The sequence below is a fragment of the Leuciscus leuciscus genome (genome assembly GCF_965113295.1).
Source record: "Leuciscus leuciscus genome assembly, chromosome: 11".
NCBI lineage: Eukaryota > Metazoa > Chordata > Actinopteri > Cypriniformes > Leuciscidae > Leuciscus > Leuciscus leuciscus.
Window position 1 is genome coordinate 22,334,941 of NC_138735.1, and position 21,895 is coordinate 22,356,835.

At 37.6% G+C, this 21,895-nt stretch overlaps 2 protein-coding genes across 6 annotated transcripts in view; both read right to left on the bottom strand.

The window, feature by feature from the left end:
* Window positions 1–1,837: 1,837 nt before the first annotated feature.
* LOC309509086 (uncharacterized protein) lies at window positions 1,838–4,631 on the bottom strand. The gene is made up of 3 exons (XM_082183619.1): window positions 4,317–4,631; window positions 3,155–3,441; window positions 1,838–3,020 (listed from the first exon to the last, which is right to left on the bottom strand). The coding sequence occupies exons 1-3, from the start codon at window positions 4,444–4,446 to the stop codon at window positions 2,982–2,984; spliced, it is 456 nt and encodes a 151-aa protein (XP_082039745.1). The 5' UTR covers window positions 4,447–4,631; the 3' UTR covers window positions 1,838–2,981.
* Window positions 4,632–5,410: 779 nt separating this feature from the next.
* phldb2b (pleckstrin homology-like domain, family B, member 2b) overlaps window positions 5,411–21,895 on the bottom strand; it is a 45,184-nt gene continuing 28,699 nt past the window's right edge. For 3 of the 5 annotated variants that reach the window (XM_082183601.1, XM_082183605.1, XM_082183604.1), the window contains 13 exons: window positions 20,076–20,204; window positions 18,955–19,110; window positions 17,811–17,921; window positions 17,593–17,682; window positions 16,287–16,460; window positions 15,473–15,616; window positions 14,748–14,853; window positions 11,730–11,928; window positions 8,907–8,997; window positions 8,420–8,566; window positions 7,099–7,318; window positions 6,936–7,021; window positions 5,411–6,747 (listed from right to left, as the gene is read on the bottom strand). In XM_082183601.1, coding sequence (XP_082039727.1) covers window positions 6,607–6,747; window positions 6,936–7,021; window positions 7,099–7,318; window positions 8,420–8,566; window positions 8,907–8,997; window positions 11,730–11,928; window positions 14,748–14,853; window positions 15,473–15,616; window positions 16,287–16,460; window positions 17,593–17,682; window positions 17,811–17,921; window positions 18,955–19,110; window positions 20,076–20,204 — 1,794 coding nt within the window. In that variant the 3' untranslated portion in view covers window positions 5,411–6,606. The remainder of the gene's footprint in view (window positions 6,748–6,935; window positions 7,022–7,098; window positions 7,319–8,419; window positions 8,567–8,906; window positions 8,998–11,729; window positions 11,929–14,747; window positions 14,854–15,472; window positions 15,617–16,286; window positions 16,461–17,592; window positions 17,683–17,810; window positions 17,922–18,954; window positions 19,111–20,075; window positions 20,205–21,895) is intronic. The other 2 variants (XM_082183602.1, XM_082183603.1) reach the window with 2 other exon arrangements.

Below are 21,895 nucleotides of genomic sequence, written 5' to 3' on the forward strand. Positions count from 1 at the left end.
GTTGTGGTCCTGGGGGTGGCCACTTTCATCAGAAGAAGTGAGCTAGCTTCTAAGCGAATTCTGAACGGACCGCCACGGCAGACCTCTTTGCGTGATCACAAAGGTAGGCTAATGGCTAAATCTAAATTTATAAGCAAAATCACGGGAATCAATAGCCTAATACAGCCCAGTTGTGCTAAAATAAATATCATGAGACGTCCATCATCAGATGAATGATATGGAAAAGTTAAGTTAGAGCCGCTAAAGCCAGTGCTACTACCCATGCGAACATGAACACTAAGCTTTTCCCTCCAAAAATATAGCTTAAAACTTATCTCCAAATGCAAAACTGACATTAACAAAATGCAATAATGCAATAACAGCTGAAAAAGTACTTGGGTGTGTGTTTTATTTTATATTTACCGTTCAATAATGCAATCGCTGCTGTCTGTCCCATAGAAGAACATGACAGCCAGCGTACGTTTTGGAACTATTGGGGCTTACATGAACCACGTGACAGCCATAGCGGCGACATCAAAGAGTGTCGCAACTCTCTCTCTCCATGGCTCTGATAGACGCTACAACTACAACTTCCGCATTTGTCCAGGACTCCACGCAGTACGAGCGGAAACCGAGGGTGACGCGGATATGACGCAATTGACTGGCGACTCCCAGCTCCCCCCTGCTCTAACGCCCCGTTTCCTTGGTTAAAATCGCAATTTTCTCACGATTTAAAAATAGTTGGAAACATTTGGGATATTGTAAGTAATCAACTTAACAAAATATATAACACTGGCCTTGAGATTTTGGGATATTTTAATGCAAAATTCTTACATATTGTACCTTTAAGTCTAGAGAGGGGGTTCTGGATGTCATTTGGCTCTGCAGTGCAGTGAGCACCACTTGCCACTGTCAGCTGTTTATATCATAATGTGTGTGTCCCTGGGGCCCAGCACACAAAATAGCAAACAGACCACACATGATGTGGCACATTGGCACAAAAAAATCATTAACACATCTATTTCTCTCCACACAGACAGACAAAATACCAAAAGACACAAGCACAAACATACACACACAATCAGGGCTTGACATGAACTTTTTTGCTCACCAGCCACTGTTTTCCAGAGTTATAGCCACTTAGCATTTTCACAGGCCACAATTTTGTTGTTGGGAAATTACATTTTATTTGGGGTACGCAATACATATAGCTCATGAGGCGAGGCGTTCAAGAACACTACCCCTCGGTTTCTCAGGCAAGGCTTAAGCTAGTCCCAGACTAAAAAGCAATTGCTATTGCTATTGTCTCAAGATGCACACCAGTAAAGTTTTTTTTTTTTTTAAGGCACGATTATAAAAGCTACTTTAATGTCCTAATTGAACTAAGGCCTACTCCTGGCTTAATCTAAGCCCTGTCTGTGAAACCAGGTCAAATTTTAAGAAATCTTATATGACTGGGAAATAGTCTTTTATTCGACTGAAAGTCACAAAATGCAAAACAATGAAGGTGGATTTTTAAATGTTTTAACGATTAGTTTGGTTAGAGTAATCAGTCAATTATGTGGTAATATAAACAGACCTAAGTGAATAATAGCCTTTAAAAATTATCATATTAAAATCATTATACATTATTACAGGCTGGGTACTTTTGTATTTACACACCGTTAAACTAATTCACAAATTGATTGCTGTGATACATGTAGTGAACTGGTAATAAATTACTAACTACTTATGAGCTGACACGATATTGGAAATGTTCTGGAAACCTGTTAATAAGAAGCTTAAAATATATTACAGCTGTACTTTATTAACACAACAAGTAATTTCAATGAAATTCAAAGAAGTACAATTAAATTACACAAAAGTGGTTTCATTTTAACACAAGTATATTAAAATATACTGCAATTAGCTTACAGTTGATCACAATTATTATTTTTTTTAAACACTTAGTTGTAACAAAATAACATTTAACATACATTTGTAATAGAGTAGGCTAAAATTAAAATATGACTTAATTTCTCAGAATTGCAAGATATAAACCAGGCTCCCTCGGCCCACTTGAGCTCCGCTTCTTCTCCTTCCGCTGGGTGCTTTGATGGCTCTGCTGCCCCTTTTGCCACTTTTTGCATTGCATTATCATCTTGTCTATCAATAATTGATTCTCTCTATCTCTGTGCCCTTATTCAGCTAGTCCTGACAGTGTTGCCTGGTACAAAATACTCAGGAGGGCTCTTCTTGAGGTGGTCCATAAAGATCTTCCAGGGGAGGGAGCAGGCCTTTTTCTTGTCAGATACGCCTTGATCAAGAAAGATGTGGAGCTGTTACTCTGGTCAGAGAGCAAGAAGCTGTGAGATTTACAGGCATTGAGGAGACAATTGCTGAGAGGGGTGCTACCGAAAAAGAAGCCGAACACATAAGCTATTATGTTATTATAAATAACACAGGAGATGGGCACTATAAACCACATCTTCCACCCATAAGGGCTTTCGAGTGAATCACAACATTCAGCAGGATCACATGAGTACAGGCGAAGAACTGTTGGCGATACGGTTTCTTCACACAAACAGAACAAACATGTAGAACCCTGTGAGGTAAAAGGCAGAAGAAATGAAGTAATGGTATTTGCTGAGCATGTACTCCCTCAGCACCAGAGTGAATAAATAATCCATGACCGTTTCTCCATAGAAGAAGTAAATCACGCAGAGCAGGACGTACCAGCTTAGGGTTCTGAACCACGGCATGTGGTAACAGTGATACACTTTGAAACCAATTCTGATAATCTGATGGTAGCACTTGATCTGAATGGACAGCACACTCATCATCAGAGCCTTCAGAAACAGATAAATAGTGATGAAGATGAAGGAGATCATAGCCAGAGTCATCCATTGTGAGGATAGGCTTGAGAGGACTTTGCAGAGAACATCTGGTATGTCATTGGCAGGAACGGGATCTTCAGGAACGCTGTAGTCTGGTTTAGTCTCATTGTCCGAGGCTCTATCTCTCTATTGCCGCTCCAATGGAAGGGGTTCAGAATAATCCTCCTAGAAGAAAGACAATTCTAATGATGCTTGTGTATGGAGATGGAAATAGACATGTAAAGTTTCTTGAATTCAATTCTAAGCATGTAAACTACAGCATGTGTGACAGTTCTAAGTAATAAATATGAAAACCTCACCTGAAGGCCATCATCCACAGTGTCCTCCTCATTTGGACAATCTGAAGCTTGGATGACATCAACTCTACAGTCTGACACGGCAGAGACAGGAAGTTGAGGGACATTAAAGTTGAGAGAGTTGACATGAAAGTCACACATGACGCTGTTGAGAGCACTGCATTCAGATGAATCACACACACAATCTTGGAAGATGTCATCATCACCATCGATTTCAGGGTGAGCAGTGATAGGTTCCTCTGCAGTGGGGAGGACTTCAGGGTCATTGATGATATGCTGAGAAGTCTGACCTAAAGAGGGTTATGACATCAACATAACCATATTAATAAATACCTACTGCAACTAAGTTTTTCACACAGGACACTTTTTCAGTCAGTCAATGTACAGATGCATGATGCCTTTTTTTTAGCATGTTTAATAGCTTGCTAATCTTGTTACCATGTAATGAAATAAATTATGTGAATAGATCTTAACATTTTCCTTTAGGCCATTAAATTAGGTGTCACATCATTAAATTAAATGAAAACATCATGTAATTACCTTGTTAGGACTTGTAAATGGCAGTATACAGACTAAAATAATTTTAAATTTCTGTGTAAATGCATTCATTTATGAAGATATGAACTTAAAAAGGTGTGTAATGTCCTGTATCAAGTGTCACGTTTATTATGAATTCTAATCTGTTGTAAAATTTAAGTTTTTAATTCATGCTTGTGCATTATGTATGTTGTATCATGACACATTAAGTTACAGAGTTTTGAGAAGTTACAGTCTCCTGAAAAACATTTCATCGTGAAAATGAGTGTAGAGCCCCGTGCAGACTCCAGTAAACAAAACGAGTTATATATGGGATAATGACGCGGAAAGGGTCTTGAATCAGCCTGAAGGGGTTGTTATCCCGCTTATTACATGGCTACCTACAAAATAAATAAATAATTTGACACAAATTATTGATTTAAAAAGGAGTTTATTGATTTAAAAACGATTGTATTGCTTCCGCTAAAGAAAATAGTTCGTCCCGCGTCCATAGCAACGCGCTGTTTTTCATGGCAACGGTGTGTAATAGTTCGCAGCGGTCTGTTATCAAGAAATAACAGACCGCATTCTACATTGGAATTCAACCAAGCCATGTAATAAATTCTCATAACATGAGCATTTCATTTACCATCATTACTACACAAGGGTAGTACATCAGTCTGGTCCACTGTTTCATGTTGATCTGAATGGTTGTTCTTGACTTTCTTCCTTTCAGTCAGAAGTAAAGCACTTAGTCCTAGTAAAGTAAGTAGTACCATTTTAAATGAGTTACTACCGCAAGATGCGCAAAGTGAGAAACTAGAAAGAGAACAACTTTAGTCTGCAGGTGATGCGGGCTGAGCAAAGTGAGGCTTTTTAACACGCGCTTTTTACTGTGATGTCACAATCTAAATGGACATTTCTGCTTGCAGAGTGCTGTCGGCGAGCTGCGAGCTGATTGGTCCGTTTTGCACACTGTGGGCGGGGATTCTGCGTAGTTACTGTAGTGTAGAACATGATAAAACAGATTCATTTAGGAAATGATTATACCACGCTATCTGTTTGGTGAATCAATGCTCTGTAACTAATCGGCGCCGATTTAAAGTATTTTACAGACCATGAATGGTCTAATAATGGCATGTCTTATAGGCATATGTGGTGTAAATTAATTTGCTGTGATTTAAGCATGGAGTAAAACCAACGCGAAATTAGATTAAGATTAAGCCAGGATTAGGTTTTAGTTCAATTAGGACATTTAAGTCAATTTAATCTTTTTTTTATTTTTTATCGTGCCTTAGAAAAAAACATTGTTGTGCATCTTGAGACAAAACAATGGCATTGACATTTTAAGATATGTCAGTGCAAGTTGCTTTCAGTTAAAACAGCTCAAACATGCATTTTAGTCTGGGACTAGTTTAAGATTTGTCTGTGGAACCGGGAACAAGTGTGTTTAATTTAGGATTCATTTAAGCTATTTGTTGTTTTAAAAGGGTTACAATATTGTTTCTGCTTATGAACTAATGATCATATCTAGATGGTTCATTCATCAAAGATCATCCAAACACATTCACACTTTCATCTGTCCATTTTTAACAGTATTACTCTCCATCCTGTTATTGCTCAAGTCGTTCAGTCCAGCATGTTTTGTTTGACTGCAAAGAGTGAGGTAAGACGTCTATGGATGAACACAGACTGACAGGACATGAGGTTTAGCATGGTTATAAAGCACACGGAGATCTTAAACAATATACATCTGCTTTATTTTGCCGTATGCAAAAATAAAGGTGCATGCATGGTAAACAAAAGTATAAATATTCATCTCAAATGAGATTCAAAGAAAATTCAAAATAGACTACTGGCTAATTCACAGATGCAAGATTATGGTTAACATGTTCAGTACATGTGAATGTGTCGTCTCCTGCTAGTCAGTGGTAGTGAAATTACACTTCAGATTCAGTCTGATTGGACTTGTACTAATAAAGCTACACAATCTGGATGAAATTAAGCACATGGTATGTTGTAACACTGGCTGAACCTGAAGCTGAATTATAGGAATCAAGGAAACCAATTTTTTTCCCAAATATTAAGTAATCATAGCTTGAAAATGGTCCGAAAACATTGAATACAGACCATAAAAATGCAAAAGTTACATATGCACCGAGATAAAATGATCAAGTGTTATAAAAAAATCCTAAAAAACTAGTTTCTGTGTGGCATAATTCAATACAGAGGATGTTTCATTCCTTTGCATCAGTGTAATACCTGAACGGTAAGCAGCTTTAATATTTTGGAAGTTGTGAGACTTTTATAATGAATAACTGTAGTGTTAAAATAGCTTTTGAACACAAATACATGTCTTATAGCACCTTCGATTAATCTGAATGTTGAGTATAAAGGCATATCAGTATAATATAGACCTGAAGGCACTGTGGCAAACACCAACACACGCATCTATACATAAACTCTATAGCGTGTGGTAAGTGTGAATTTCATCTTTGGCAGAACAGCTGTTTATATCATCATGTGTGTGTCCCTGAGGCCCTGCACACAAAGTAGCAAACAGACCACACACAACTTGGCACATTGGCACTGAATATCATTTAACACGTCTTTCTCTCTTTACACAAACGGACGGACAAAATACCAACAGACACAAGCACAAACATACACACAAAATTATAGGATATGTGCTCCATTCCATCACCTGGACCGCCAAGTAAAAGTTCATGTTGCTTAAAAAAAATATAAATGCAGCGAAGAGAATAGCTTCAATACTGTGGATTGAGATCGAAAGACAGATACGAGCACCAAAACTAAAAACATAAGTTCAGTCCAAGAGTCAATACTGAAACCAGCATGTGAAAGGGTGCAGATCAAGTCCAGTGGTTTTTAAATCCACACACTGCACATATTATTATTCCTCTGCAGGCAGACAACATCTAAATCATGAACTGAGTGTATCCCTCCGCCCCTGTTACGATAACATCCATCCATATTCTCATAGCTTCAGGAGACGGTGCCACCATGAAGTAGACACGATCGTGAGTCTTCACACTGAATGTTAGGGAAGGGTTTGGACTCTGAGAGAGAGAGATAGAGAGAGACACACTGAAGATTACAGTTTGGCCTCAAGGGGGCAGCATCGCAACATACAATTGTCTTGTAGCAGTCATTTAAGGAATTTATTCATTAAAATCAAAGTCAATTATTAATATTTTAAATATAAAGCTCATTATATTCATAATTATTAGCAGCAGAGGAAAAGTACCTTGTGGGCACTCTTTAAGTGGTCGTAATACACTTCCTCTATGGCCTGGAAATAAATTACTCCTTTCAGTTTGGCCTCGTGTTTATCTGAAACCATAAAAAGTACAAAAAGTCAATATTGATGTCATGTGAATCGATCAACTCCATGTGAATAATCATCTGACCTGCATAGTAGCTCAGGGTCCTGCGGTTACGGTCGAAGACAAACCAGCGCTTCTTCCAGGTTTTGATTTTGCCGCCCATCTTAACGAGGAAGCCCCTGCAGGTTTTCTCTGTGATGGAGACGTGGTAACAAGTCTCCGTGTTGTGGCCGGCCGAGTCTATGTGGCCACGAAGGTCAAAGTCATCCTTCCTTACAGGTAGGTAGCGTGTCAATGGACGAGACTGCGACAGGGGGACATGTAGGACGTTACAGGGAAGCCATTTTTATTGTGCATAAACAAATCTAAAACAAATTTTCACATTTTCTAGTCTGTTTTTATGTGGTTACTAATGTGTTCTGAGTGTTTTAGCATGTTATGCCGTTTCTAAGGTGTTTTAAGTGTTTGCAAATGAGTTTTAGCATGTTTCTGTGCAATTACTACAGTGTTATGTAGTTGCTAATGTGTTATTAGTGTTACAGCTTGTTGCTATGTGGTTACTAGGGTGTTCTTATGTGGTTGCTAATGTGTTTTTATTTAGCAAGTTAAGCAGTTGCTAGCGTATTCTTAAGTAGTTGCCAATGTGTTCTGAGAGTTTAGCATGTTTCTTTGTAGTTGCTAGAGCGGTTTATGTGGTTTATTATGTGTTCCGAGTGTTTTAGCGTTTTGTTATGTCGTTGTTAGCGTATTCTTATGAGTTTTTGGTTATCACGCATGTCTGAAATGTAAAGGGGCAAATTACAAAAAGTTAAAGGAAATTAAAATTCTGTCATTAATTACTCACCCTTGTCATTCCAAATCAGCTAGACATTTGTTCATCTTTGGAACACAATATATTTTTAATGAAATCGGAGAGATTTCTGTCTCTCCATTGACAGTCTACGCAACTACCACTTTCAAGCCCCAGAAAGGTAGTGAAGACATCATTAAAGTAATCCATGTGACCCCAAGTGGTTTAACCGCGATTCTATGAAGCGAGTCAAGCGACACGAAAGCTTTGTTTGCACAAAAAAACATAATTTACCACTTTGTTTACAAAATATTAATCTCCAACTCGCATTGAAGTGCTCTCGTGAACACGCGTTCGAGTGAAAGTGGTAGTTGCGTAGGCTGTCAATGGAGGGAGCGAAAGCTCTCAGATTTCATTAAAAACATCTTCATTTGTGTTCCGAAGACAAATTAAAGTCTTACGTGTTTATAGCGGCATGAGGATGACTAATTAATGACAGAATTGTAATTTTTGGATGAACCAACTCTTTAATATTTCAGGTTAGGCGTTTGTTTAATTTCTAACCCTAAATATGAGCACTAGTAATAGCGATGCATGTCTTATCACAGCGCTCACCTGTACTCGCTGTTTCTCACGCAGTTTCACTTCTCTCTCAATGAGTTTCTGCCTCCTGGTGGTTTCTTCTTGCAGCCGTTTCTCTAGCTCTTCTCGTCGTCTCCTCTCCTCTTCGAGGGCCCTGCTCTTACTCTCCATCTCTCTCTCCTGAAACACAAATGACACCGTACTGTACAGATATGCTTCCAAACGAGTTTCTTTTTAAAGCTGCACACAATTAGTACTCTCCGTTCCAGAACAAACTCCCATAAACAACATAAGAAACAGGAAGAACAACTCGATTCCCACAGTGTTCCTGCATTTCAAGCCAAATTAGTTGCTGTTCATGGCTGACCTGAAAACTTCTAACAGAGAAAACAAGCTCACGGTTTAATATCCGTGAAGCCAAATGGGGTTCATGTGGGTTTATGGCGTGCTGAAAGTCTGGACTGTGAACCTGATGTCAGCTCTAGCAGGAAGTGGCAGGTTAGTGTGACCGTCTCATTACCCTGTATTCCATGAGCTGGTGCTTCTCTGCCTGAGCCTCCCGGAGAAGACGCTCCATCTCCTCCATCTTCAAGACGTTGGAGGTGCTGGCGCTGCCGAAAAAATAGGAGATGAAGCATTACGTTTCTAAGTGAACGCTACAAAAAAATAATAATCCAAACCAGGCACTAAAACTTCACATTTTACCTATGGCAAGAAGAATGCATGCACTTGCAAATGTAAACATGTCTTATGTGCACTGGCATGTATGTATACAGAAGGAACCAATAAACCTGGTCAGCACTGGAACGCATTAACAATCCAGACACAGAGAGCTTGAGAGTGCGGCCCACAGTCTCACGTCTGATGCTTTCCATTTAGACTTCAAAAAGAACACGTGGAAAAGATCTGACCAACCCCTCCTTTCTGTAAAACTTCAAATTTCCCCTACAAACTTCACCTTACCACTTGGCTCTTCAATATATCCCTAAAACTTTCACCTGTAAAGAATATATGGAAATCAACTTCCATGTCAAACCCCATTTGCCAACATCCCATTTGTCATACACTGGCATTCCCCGCCAAAATGCCTTTGTGATGTTTCTAACTATATCTGCATGAAGATAATGACAGTGCTTGCAATAAAAAACACATTACAAAAGGGCAAAGTTTAAGCTGAATTTGTTATGCATAAATGAAATGCACTTAGCGTGCATTATTTTTCGGATGTGCATAAAAATCAACACATAATTGTGGCTATAGACGGTTAGGCAGATGTAAGAAAAATAAGACCAATCACAATTCCATATGCAAATGAACATAAGGAAGACCAATTGGAATTCACTTAATGAATACTGATGACATCATAGCTGTCAAATACATTTTTAAATTACAGTGCCAGCCTTGCATGTGCAATTCGACTTTTTCTAGATGTTTCTGTGAACATGCTGTGCATGGTGAGTCTAAAGCTGAAATTGCATGGTTTAGTCTTGGAATCTGATGATGGACAGCTGTCAATCATTAACAAGATGCCTCTGCATGCATGACAGAGAAGTCTTTCTTGTTCTTATAGTATCAAAAAAGCTTTTAGAGTCTTCTTTTAAAGTCGTATTGGTTAATTTACATTTAAAGACACAATTCAAAGATGATCCAAAATGCAAATCAAGACAAAACCATCATGCAAACATCAAACCCATCATGCATTATGTGGACAACAGATTTAAAGTAAAACATAAATAAAATTCTTTCTGACCACCAAGCCGTAACATCTGGCCACCTTATTTCCGTTTTTTCTATCCACTTGCACACATTTGTATTCCACTCATGTCCTTCATCAAAGAGTTCTTTCATCTTTATGGTATCTTACCAGTGATGCCGGAGATGAACGGAGGTCATTCCTGATTTAGAACCCAAAGATCAAGCAGAGAGAAGTGGAACATACTACACAAAGACCCAAGAACAGTCCGAACCCGCGCTCTGCGTCTGATTACATTCAAACTGGGGGGAAAAAACCCTGAATCTGTTTCCTCTAACTGTTCCTGCTGTAACCTGAGTGGATCCATCCCCGGAGCAGAGGAGGGGGTACCAACGGTCCTTCTCGGGCCCCTCAGAACTCACATTATTCAAGCAAACCACTCAAATTACACAAGCCTCCAGCGCACACGCATACAGCATAAACACACATCGCTTTGAGAAATGACCTCATGTGGTCTCATCTGTCAAAGTCTTTTCACTAAAGTCTTTAACTAGTCACTCTCAAACAGATTTGAGGTTTATGGTAACCTACACAAGAACGTCTACCTGAGCATTCAGATACGGTTCCTGGATTTCAGTCTTTCTCTCTCTATTCTTTCCTCACACATTGCCCTTATCCTCAGTATTTCATTCCTTGTACACCAGACAGAACTCTTGGCTTGAACTACAATAGGAGCTGCGGAGATGTTTTCGATTACAAAGACATGGTGTGTCATGACTTTATATGATCCATCTGTAGGTCTGGAAACACACAATAGAATCTAAATGGGCACATAGCATAGACTTTTGTTGGTGTTCATATAAATACAAATACTATTATACAAATACTACTATTAAATATTTGTATCTTTATTATTCCATTTACAACTTGTATACACATTAAAATTCAAAAGTTTGTGGTCGGTAAGATTTAAAAAAAAATGTTTTGTTCACCAAGGCTGCATCTATTTGATCAAAACTACAGTAAGAAAAGTAATACTGTTAAATGTTTTAAAATTTTTAAATAGAATATAAGCATAAACAATAAATTATGTAAAAACATTTTTTTCAAAATAAATAAATAAATAAATAAATAAAATATATATATATATATATATATATATAGAAATATATAAAATAGAATATAGAGCAGAAACACCATTTATAATATATATATATATATATTATAAATGCTGTTTCTGCTTATATTCTATTTAAAATTTTAATAACATTTAACAATATTACTTTTCTTACTGTAGTTTATATATATATATATATATATATATATATATACACATATACATACACACACAAACTGTATACTCAGAAGTTGCTAGTAAATCTCAAACAATTAAAAAGAAATGGTTTTCAAAGAAAAAGAAAAACAAAACACATTGAATTAAACATGAAATTTTGAGGTAGAGAAATGTATTCCAATAATCTGTTATATTTACAACTTCGAAAATATTTTTTTTACAGTATCATATGAATCCTTTTTCCAAAAATCTACAGATGCTATCAAACAAAGGTTTTGTCAGATTTATCTAACTTTCGAGGACACACATATCCCCAGATAGAATCAGTAACAAAAATCCTTGAATTCCTCCCTCACCTGGAGACATTGTCGGGCGAGCAGGCGGAGATGCTGGTTTCCATGCTGTCCGAGCTGTCCATACTCAGCGTGTCGAAGGCACGGCCGTTGTCTTGGTAGCCAAAAGAGTCAAGGTAGACGTTGTTCTGGGAGGACGCGCGGCCACCGATATCACTCAACCTCGTTCGGTGCTCCTCACCAAGGTGCTGCTGACTGTGCCCTAAGAAACATACCAACCAAAGAAAGAAAACAAGAATTTATTCAGCAGTAATGAACACTGTGGAGTAGCACCATTTAATATCAAGCATCCCTGGAGTCCTCCTGCCTGTTTTCAGTGCTAACTCTGCTTTACCTGAGAGTGCAGCATCACTCCCAGGAGCAGATTCTCCATTCCTGCTGCCCAGCTCAGTGTCCTCCGGCCGGGCAATGCCTAGGGCACCCTGGGGCCCTTCACTGTGCTCGCAAAGACCAGCCACCGTGCAATAATATCCTGACACCTCACACTACTGTTCAAAAGTTCGGGGTAAGATTTAAAAAAATTAAATACTTTTATTCAGCAAGGATGCATAAAATTGATCAAAAGTGTCTGTAAAGACATTTATAACATTACAAAGGATTTCTAGTTCAAATAAATGCTGTACTTTTAAACTTTCTATTTATCAAAGAATCCTGAAAAAGATTAATCATGGTGTCTATAGAAATCTTAGGCAGCACAACTGTTTTCAGTATTGATAATAACAAGAAATGTTTCTTGAGCACCAAAGAAGCATATTAAAAAGATTTCTGAAGGATCATGTGACACTGAAGACTGGAGTAATGATGCTGAAAATTCAGCTTTGCCATCACAGGAATAAATTACATTTTAAAATATATTCAAATAGAAAATGTTCAACGTTATTTCAAATTCTAATATTTCACTATATTTCCGCTTTTCTGTATTTTTATCAAATAAATGCAGCTTTGTTGAGCATAAGAGACTTCTTTCAAAAACTGACCCCCAATTTTTGAACGGTAGTGTATGTGAGAGAATACCTTACTCTGATTCACAGATTGGATCCCAAGCCCCTAATGACGTCCTTCTTCAGCTATAAATCCAGAATAAAAAGATGGATTGATATATCCATTTAGTTGCTGTCTCCTGGAACTTGTAAGTAGGACATCTAGTATTGCTAGAAGCGAATGAGACTCAACTCCACTACAACTTGATAACATCAAACACAGCGAGAAAGAGCAGAGACCCACCTCTCTGATGATCCTACCCAGGGGACCTTCAGATAAACCATCCAAAAACACAAACTCAAGCTTTTCCACCTACATTTGTAAAGTCATAATTCTCACATTTCATCAAAAAGCTTTAGTGTATTAACATTATCAAATTAAAAATAAAGGGTCACATTTGTACTCGTCAGGTTGAAAAGGAATGCAGATATTTGACTTAAAATAAAATGGAAGCATTTCCTGTTTTTCATCTTCCCAACATTCTTTCACTATCTTCAAAAACAAAAATAAATACAAAAAGTTTCCACCCAGTTGCAATAAAAACCTTCTATTGGAGAACATCAATGCCTTATAAGGCAGACTCACTTTAATTAAAGTATTGATTTGCTTGCTAGTCTTCATTTGGGGTTACTACAAAACACTACGAGTTGTTGCATGCTGGGTATTTGATGAAGCCCAAAGTTATTTATTTCAGAAATCTAAGGTTACGTTTACAGGACAACAATGTACTAAAAACGGAAACGTTTTTCCTTCGTGTTTTTCGTGTACAAAGTTCACACGAATTCGCCAAACCGACTAAAAATGCTGTGCTATCCTGCCAGGCCAGTAGATGGTGATGTCACTTTGTAAAGAAAAACTACAAGCCTATATAGACTGAACACATAATATGCATGATGCCACAGTTTTCACAAATTTGCGTTTTTGTAGTTTGTACATGGAGACAATAACGGTCTCGTTTTCAATAATGTGAACTGAATGAAACCGGTTTTCAAAAGTGCGTTTTCAGACCCCCAAAATGCTGTTAAATGAAATGCATTAAAAACGTTTCCGTTTTTAGTTGAAAATCATGTCGTGTAAACGGCATTACATTTACCACTGGTTAGTGAATTTTTATATAATTATATAATATACAAATCCAGTAATTTGATTGCACACGATTGGAAATTTCGTGTGAGGGCGAAAGATTTCACTGTGTAGATTTCGCAACAGGTTTCATTTGGTAAAACGGATTTCCCGCATTGACCAAAAGAAATCTGCTTGGTTTGAAAGTGAATTTTGTGTGAGCTGTGCTTCATACAATGCTACAAATTAGACAATTGACCTTTTATTTGCCTGCAAAATTTCACTAACGTGAATGTGGCTTTTGTGCGTTCTGCAGAGGAACTCTGAAGAATTTCATAGAAGCCTCGTTCCTTCCAAAATACCCATAAACACCCACATTCAGCCCTGTAGTCCATAAACGGCAGGGTGACATCATAATTAGAGTCTATGAATAGAAATAAAATGAAAACAAAATGACTAAAGACAAACACCCAATCATGCAGAACTGAATTCCTAAAATAACACAATACCATTGTATGAAATAAATCATTTCATGCCTTAGTAATATGTACAAAATAGCAGCTTTATTTCATACAAGATTCAACCTCATACGATAAGACCCATAAAAGGCGGTGGTTAACAAAAGTGAAGAAATGCTGCAGGTTTCTCCATTTCAGTAAGACCAGACTTATTAAACAGCATTGAGACAGGGGCTGACATCAGCCAATGACTGATGCAATCAATGTCCCCCAAAGGAGGACATTCTTCACCAGAGAGGACATGCTAAAAGACTTTGACATTATTTGAATGCAAATTCAAACAGGCACATCTAGTAGGCAGACTACTGTACCTTTCTTAGATTTGCCTGCAGGATAGAGAAAGTAATCCAAGATTAGGCAACATTTGACTTATCAAGCACCACTTTTATGAGTAGGATGTAATGCTACATAATAACACTGTATATTTTAAACAGTGTGTGTATGAGGTGGAGAGCCCTACCCTTGTGCAGGCGGTGTGTATCCATGTGTGTCTCTTTAGGGGAGATGGCAAGGGCTCGATTCAACACACTCCCACAGCTAGAGCTTTGAGCTAAAGGTGGATGAGACTAAACACAGGGAGTGATGTTAGAGCGGGCTTTTACTTCATACATACATTACCATTCAAAAGTTTGAGGTGGGTATGATTGTTACATTATATGATATATTATATTATTAACCATTGTTGCCAAGTAGATATTTAATATTTAAATGAGTAAAATGATTAAAGTAAGAAGTAAAAAACTGAAAAATACACAAAAAAAGCATATTTTACACTTTTTTTTAACTAAATAAACAAGGAGGAATTATATAATACTTTTAACTGAAATGCACCAATATAACAAAACAATATAGTAATACACAGCAACAATTATATAAGAATATATATAAGAATACATTTTTAATAAAACATTTTAAAGCATGTCAGGAACTTACAAGTTACTAAATAAAGAGTAAAATCAATGCGATTGGATATATTTTATAATTGCAATACTAAATATATAGTAAATATTCAGTAAATCACCCACCGCTTTTATATTTAGTTTGTTATGATGAGTTTTATTTATTTGATCCTTGGGTTGTTTTTGGCTACTGTCCCTCTAAGACTAAAACATACTGTATGTAAATGCCCTAAAACGCGCATTAGAGATATATTCTTATAGAGATATATTATACACATATTCTTACTTTAGAGGGTGTGTTACGACCCAGGGTGGCACAGGTGAACTGTGGGGTTATGGTGGGCTGGGTCTTCTTCCGAGGAAGAGTGCCACTCAGATGAGCTCCGCCTTCCTTACCGTACCGTTTTCTTTCCTCTAGGGTGCGGAAATGCTGAGGAACAGAAGGTTATAGGTAATAAATGTCACTGATAATTGCAGTCATATGTACATACACTCGCAAGGTTTACCTGCCTGTGGCGGCGCTGTTTTTTGGCAGGTAGAGGAGGAGGTGGAGGAGAAGGGTTGAGAAAGGTGACCATGTCTTCAGGCCAGTGTACAGAGGGAGGTTTAGGGTTGGGACGAGAGCATGCAGTGAAAGAGGAAGAAGGGATGGTGGAGGACAGTGGACAGGAAGAGGGTGAGAGCTTTGACAAAGAGAGAAAAAGAGAAAAATCTGAAAATAAGGATGCCAGAAGAAGGTAGACCGATAGGATATTTGGTTTAAAGAGGTCATATTGTGGAAAAATTATTTGACTAATGTTTTACAGTAAAAAAGCAAAAATATAGTCATTAAAACTAAGATGGAAAAACAGCTCATCCTGAAATCTAGACAAATTATTATATTATATAGTTATAAGAATTATAGTAGTATGATATGACCTCTTTAATATAAAAAAAAAAGTCAAAGAGAAAGGGAATCAAATTGTGTGTACACACACACTCACACCCATAGTGACCATGTAACATGACCTTATACTCAATGTTTCCAGTACTTGGCATGTGCAACTAAATCCTGGACATGCTTAATTTCGAAACACATATAAACCATCCTGATCACACACCTCACCCTCTCCTGGTAGGGCAGTGCTCTCTGAAGGGCTGGGGTCAGGGCTGGGGTCAGTCCCTGTTGCAGGGGCGTCAGGGGAGGACTGGGTTTTGGTGGGGAGGGGGGCTGGGGTGGGGTCTACCCCCAGCTGAGAGTACAGTTCATTGATCTCAGTGACTGTAACATAGCCCTGTGGAACAAACCATTCGGAAAATGGGGGGAGAGGTAAGGGGGTGAAAAGAAAGACATTCAAGGAGGTTAAATTGATTAATAAGCAAATGAATAACAGATGAATCACTAATTTAAAAAATAAATAAATTATTTAAAATGTAAAATAAATAAATAAATAAATAAATAAATAAATAAATAAATAAATAAATATGGTTAATGTTAAAGAGATAGTTCACCCTAAAGATGAAAATTCTGTCATTAACTCAATCAATAGTCAATCAATAACTTATAATAAGTTAAATAACTCTACATGTAGTTAATAAATATTACTCAGTCTCAGTACTTATCTGAGTAAGTAAAATGTAACTACTTCACCTTAAAATAAAGAGTAACCAAAGTTTTTTATGGCCATACAATGGAAGTCAATGGTAACCAAAATGGTTTTTCAAAATATCTTCTCAAAATAACTTCTTTAAATGTTCCACAGTAGACGAAAGTCATTCACTTAATGATTTGGGTGAACTACAAACAAATGGAATTTATAGGAATGTAAAACATTGATAAAACAGTAAAAGAGGAAATAATTAGGATGTTACTTTCAATATCAAGTTATTAATCTTAACTACCCAGAGAAGTGGCATGTTAGTAGGTATTTTGGAAAGCAGGAAATGAGCAACAAACATTATCTTGCATGCACATTGCTAGTGCGTTACCTCAGCATTTTTGATAGACAGAGAGGAAAGAAGAGAAGAAAACATCAGGAGGTCAGCAGGAAGTGGAGACAGGGTTTTGTGGGCATGGCAAATTTCACTATGAGGCGGACACACGTCAGCCAACTGGAAGCAGTCCTGGAATACAGGGGAAAAAGACCCCGTTTCCACGGTGAGGAAACACAAACAACTCTCTGCAACTAAAGTTTTCCAGGTTGCAAGTGTTGTGGTAAGGGCATGGGCGAAAAAGCAATCAAAGTGAAGACTTCCTTATTTACTATAGTTCATGGTGTTATAGTAACCTTTTAGGCTAGCCACACATGGTTGAAGTGCTCAGGCCCGTAACACATGTGTAGTCCAAGAGAGGATGCCATAGTCCATGTCAAGACAAAGAAGATTTGCCTTAAATACACTGAGAAGACACAATCATATCAGGCTTACCTCTTTCATACTGATGGGACTGACAGGGAAACCCAATGCCCCAGTGAGCTCGGAATATTTCTTCTCCAAGTTGACAAGATTCTCCTTTTCCTGGAAAAAAAGCAAGAAAGACTGTCATGGTTCAGAAGCACCAAAAATTATTTTCAATTTCAAAGGGTACAAAAAAGGAACCAAAAGACTCCGTAGCATGACTATATGGTGATATTACGAAGACAGACCTGCTGTAGCATCATCTGAAGATTGTTCTTTTCCTTCACAAAGCTGTCCTTGTCCCTCTGAGCCTGCTGGGAAATCTGGGTACACTGCTTCTTCAGGGCCAGGAGCCTCTCCTAAAGGTGTCACACATGTGTTGGACGTGTTGGAAATGAATGATCATATTTAAAACGCAGATTTTGTTTAAGTCTGGATTTTAAAGATGAGTCAAATAGAGAATCATGGTAGAAGCTAAATGGTATCAGTTAATTTAGTCTTACATTCATTTTGTGAATTTTGACAGTGCAATATAAAGTAGTTTGTACTCAGTTTGTGTACAGTTGATAGATAACTATAAATCTGGCCAGAAAATATTACTCATTTGCCACTTTAAGAAGAGACAGGCTTATGATAAAAATGCATTTCCCATCATTCTCTGTGCTAGCACTAAAATGATAAAACTACAACTACTGTTCAAAAGTTTGGGGTCAGTAAGATTTTTAAGATTAAAGAAACGAATTAATGTATTAAATAGGAAAAAATTGATAGTAAAGACATTTGTAATGTTACAAAAAAATGTAAGTTAAATTGTTATTGTGAAGTTTCTATTCAAAGAATCCTGATAAAATGTATCATATTTTCCACAAAAGTATTAAGCAGCACAACTGTTAACATAAGAAATGTGTCTTGAGCAGCAAATCAGCATATTAGAATGATTTCATAAGGATCATGTGACACTCAAGACTGAAGTAATGATGCTGAAAATTCAGTTTTGCCATCACAGGAATAAATTACATTTTAAAATAGACTGAAATAGATAACAGTTATTATAAATGGTAATAATATCTCACAAGAATACTGTTTTTACTGTATTATTGATCAAAATAAAAGCTGTCTTGGTGTGCATAAGAGACTTATTTCAAATAGATTTAAAAAAAAAAGTCTTACCGACCCCAAACTTAAAAAGCTCAAATGCACCTAATGCACGTCTTTTGCTCTTCATTTTGCTGGATTAAATTTTCCGGTGTTTGTCAATAAGAGAAAATGTCCCCGTCTCATCATCTTTTAAACACATATAAGTTCTTACTCTTAAGTAACTTACAAGTAAGAACTTCTCAGGATGACTTGAAGGCACCATTAGGCTGATGAATGCATATCTAGGAAACTCACCTTGCGTGTGACAGTGCTCCGCTGGTATTCTGCGATCTCCCTGAGAATGTGTTGAGTCTGAGTCTCTTTCTCCTCATCTTGACGACTCTCTCGTTCCAGCTGTTGAAACTCTAGGTCTTCAAAACGCTTGGTCTCCACCTCTAGCGTTTCTGCATCCTGATAAACAAAAACAAAAAATGGCCGTCTACATTTGTGCTAGATCCATATCTTCAAAGTGGAAAGTAATTGAAGTTGTCATACTCCCACAGTTCAATCAGCCTCAAAGAAACCAACAACAGTTCACACCAAATCCCCTCTGCTCCACCACCTTCCCCAGGGATGGAGAGACAGGGGTTAAAGTTTCACTCTGCTGGAACCAGGCCAAACAAGCCTTCAGCCGCCACATGCCAGTGAACAGAGGACCAGCCACAACTTTCACCCGTGACCACTGACCTTTAGAGATCAATCACGTCAACACTCGCATAACATGACTTTCTGTGACAAAGAAACTCAGCAGCCATTCCACTCTGTTACAGAAACAGCTACCGTACTCCACAGTCCACACTTTCATTCAAGACCATCCGGCTTTAAATAACCTTGTTCCTTCCCTATAACTTAATTAACAGCTTATGTGGTCACTACCAGAGAATGTGCATCAGCCTATCAGGGTTTAAAGTTGTCAATAACATGTCTGGGACAAACATGAAATTGTATTTGTAGATTTTTAGCATTGTTACATTATCTTAATGACAATTAAGCACCCACTACCATCTCTCAATATTGTAATTTAAAATTTACAAAAATGTGTTTATTTGGATAGTAATTTATGTATATCACTCTTATATCAGTGAATTAAAGATAATCTTTATTGTAATGTTTTTCTGCATTACAATATGAGATATACAAAAAACACGATCTTCATTAATTCGTTTTTTCTTTAAATGATTTTCGATTTTTTGCAATATGAGATAAAAAAATTATTCAAACATATGCAATACATGAACTTATTATATACAGGAAGCGCATGCAAGACAGCCCAAATGTCTTTCATGGAAGTGAGACAGATGCAAGCATTAGTGATGAAGAGGAGATAGATTCGGTTATGAGGAAGAGGAGGATGAAGGCTGTGTGTGAGTACTGACCCTGCAGAGCTGCAGCTGAAGTTGCTCTTTCAAGGCTTCAGGGCAGGTGTCCAACTGAGTCTTCTGCTCTGCAAGCAGATGCACCAGTCGATCTAACTTTACACGCTCCGCATCTAGCTTGGCTTTGTCCTGCACGCACGCGCAAATGATGCAGGGAGAGAGGAGAGAAGGGTTAGTGCTGGGGCAGGTGGGGTGGGTAGGGTTAGTTACTACATAAAGTCAGCAACAGCACAAGTGGGGTATGATGGATATGGAGGTGTTGAATTAAATGAAGAATATGAAAATGCAGGAAAATAATTAATTAGAATGGCATAATGCTGATGTAATCAACATAAATACTCAAACAACTGAAAAATACCTCAGCAATGAGTTCAAACTGAATTGCAATTGACAAAATATTAAAGTTCTCTCAAAATTTTAGCTCTCTCAAAAATGAAAATTCTGTCATCATTTACTCATGTCGTTCCAAACCTGTAAGACTTTCATTCATCTTCGGAACACAAATGAAGATATTTTAAATGAATTCTGAGAGATTTCTGTCCCTCCATTGACAGTATACGCAACTAGCACTTTGACGCTTTGAAAAATTCATAAAGAAATCGTAAAAATAATCCATATGAATTGAGTGGTTTAGTCCGGATTTTCTGAAGAGACACGATCGCTTTATATGATGAACAGATTGAATTTAGGCTTTTATTCACATATAAACATTCATTAACGCACATCAGATATGGTAAACGGAAGCTCAGGCATGTTCGCTTAAGTGCGAGAACCAATGAGGTTTATTCTCGTGTGTTACGCAGCACGTTTGAACCAATGAGGCTTGTTTTAGTGGGACAAGCAAGTACGGTTGTACTTCCGTTCATGTTCGCTGATGAATGTTTATATGTGAATAAAAGCCTAAATTCAATCTGTTTGTCATACAAAGCGATCCAGTCTCTTTGTAAAATTTGGACTAAACCGCTCGATTCATATGGATTAGTTTTACAGCCTTGCTAAATGTACTTTTTGGAGCGTCAAAGTGCTAGTTGCATAGGCCGTCAATGGAGGGACAGACATCTTTCAGATTTCATTATAAATCTTGATTTTTTATTTTTGGGTGAACTAAACATTTAATGAAAATGGCCACTTTGCATGCAAGCAACACTCACTGCAAAGAATGGCCCCAAGTGGCAGCAACAGCAATATAATAACAGACACCAATGTTCAATAAATTACTTGCACCAAGTACTATTGTCCAACTGTAGGCGGTTTATGTTTGCCAAGCAACAAAACACAATATAGTATTCACACTTGATAGTTGTTACAAAACCTTGTTACAGTAGCTCCATTGCCAACATAGCAGCATCCTAGACAGAATGGAACTTGATCAGTGAACAAATCAACCATCCTCTAACAGATAAAAACGGCCCTTCAGTATATCGAGTGTGTCTGCAGCTGCCAGGCTAAATGGAATGAGCCGGAAGTCAGGCTGAACTTGAGACGCAGGTGCCAGGGTTTCCACCCCCTCCTAGCTCAGAAATCCCTCACATCAATACAGTGTGGGGTGTCACTCAGTTTAGCAGAGGTGTATTTAGAGCAGGCCCAGGATTACCAACTGTGAAACGAACTGTGAGGCTGCCAGGAAGTGCAAGTGTGTTCGTGTGTGTGAGACTCTATAATTGATATTTCAGAAGTAATATGTATTATAAACGTATATTTTTTAAATACATTTTGTGCTGGAAAGGAAACTTTGAAACCGCATCTTCACAAAACTTTAAATTAAACTATGATTGTAAAAAATGCCATTAGCAACACTAGTAAGTAGCCAACTTCACTAA

Coding starts and splice junctions, on each gene's coding strand:
- LOC309509086 (XM_082183619.1), bottom strand. CDS start 4,446: ATGGTACTACTTACTTTACTAGGACTAAGTGCTTTACTTCTGACTGAA. Junction 3,442..4,316: donor ACCCTTGTGTAGTAATGATG/GTAAATGAAATG, acceptor AACCCTCTTTAG/GTCAGACTTCTCAGCATATC. Junction 3,021..3,154: donor CTGTGGATGATGGCCTTCAG/GTGAGGTTTTCA, acceptor TCTTTCTTCTAG/GAGGATTATTCTGAACCCCT.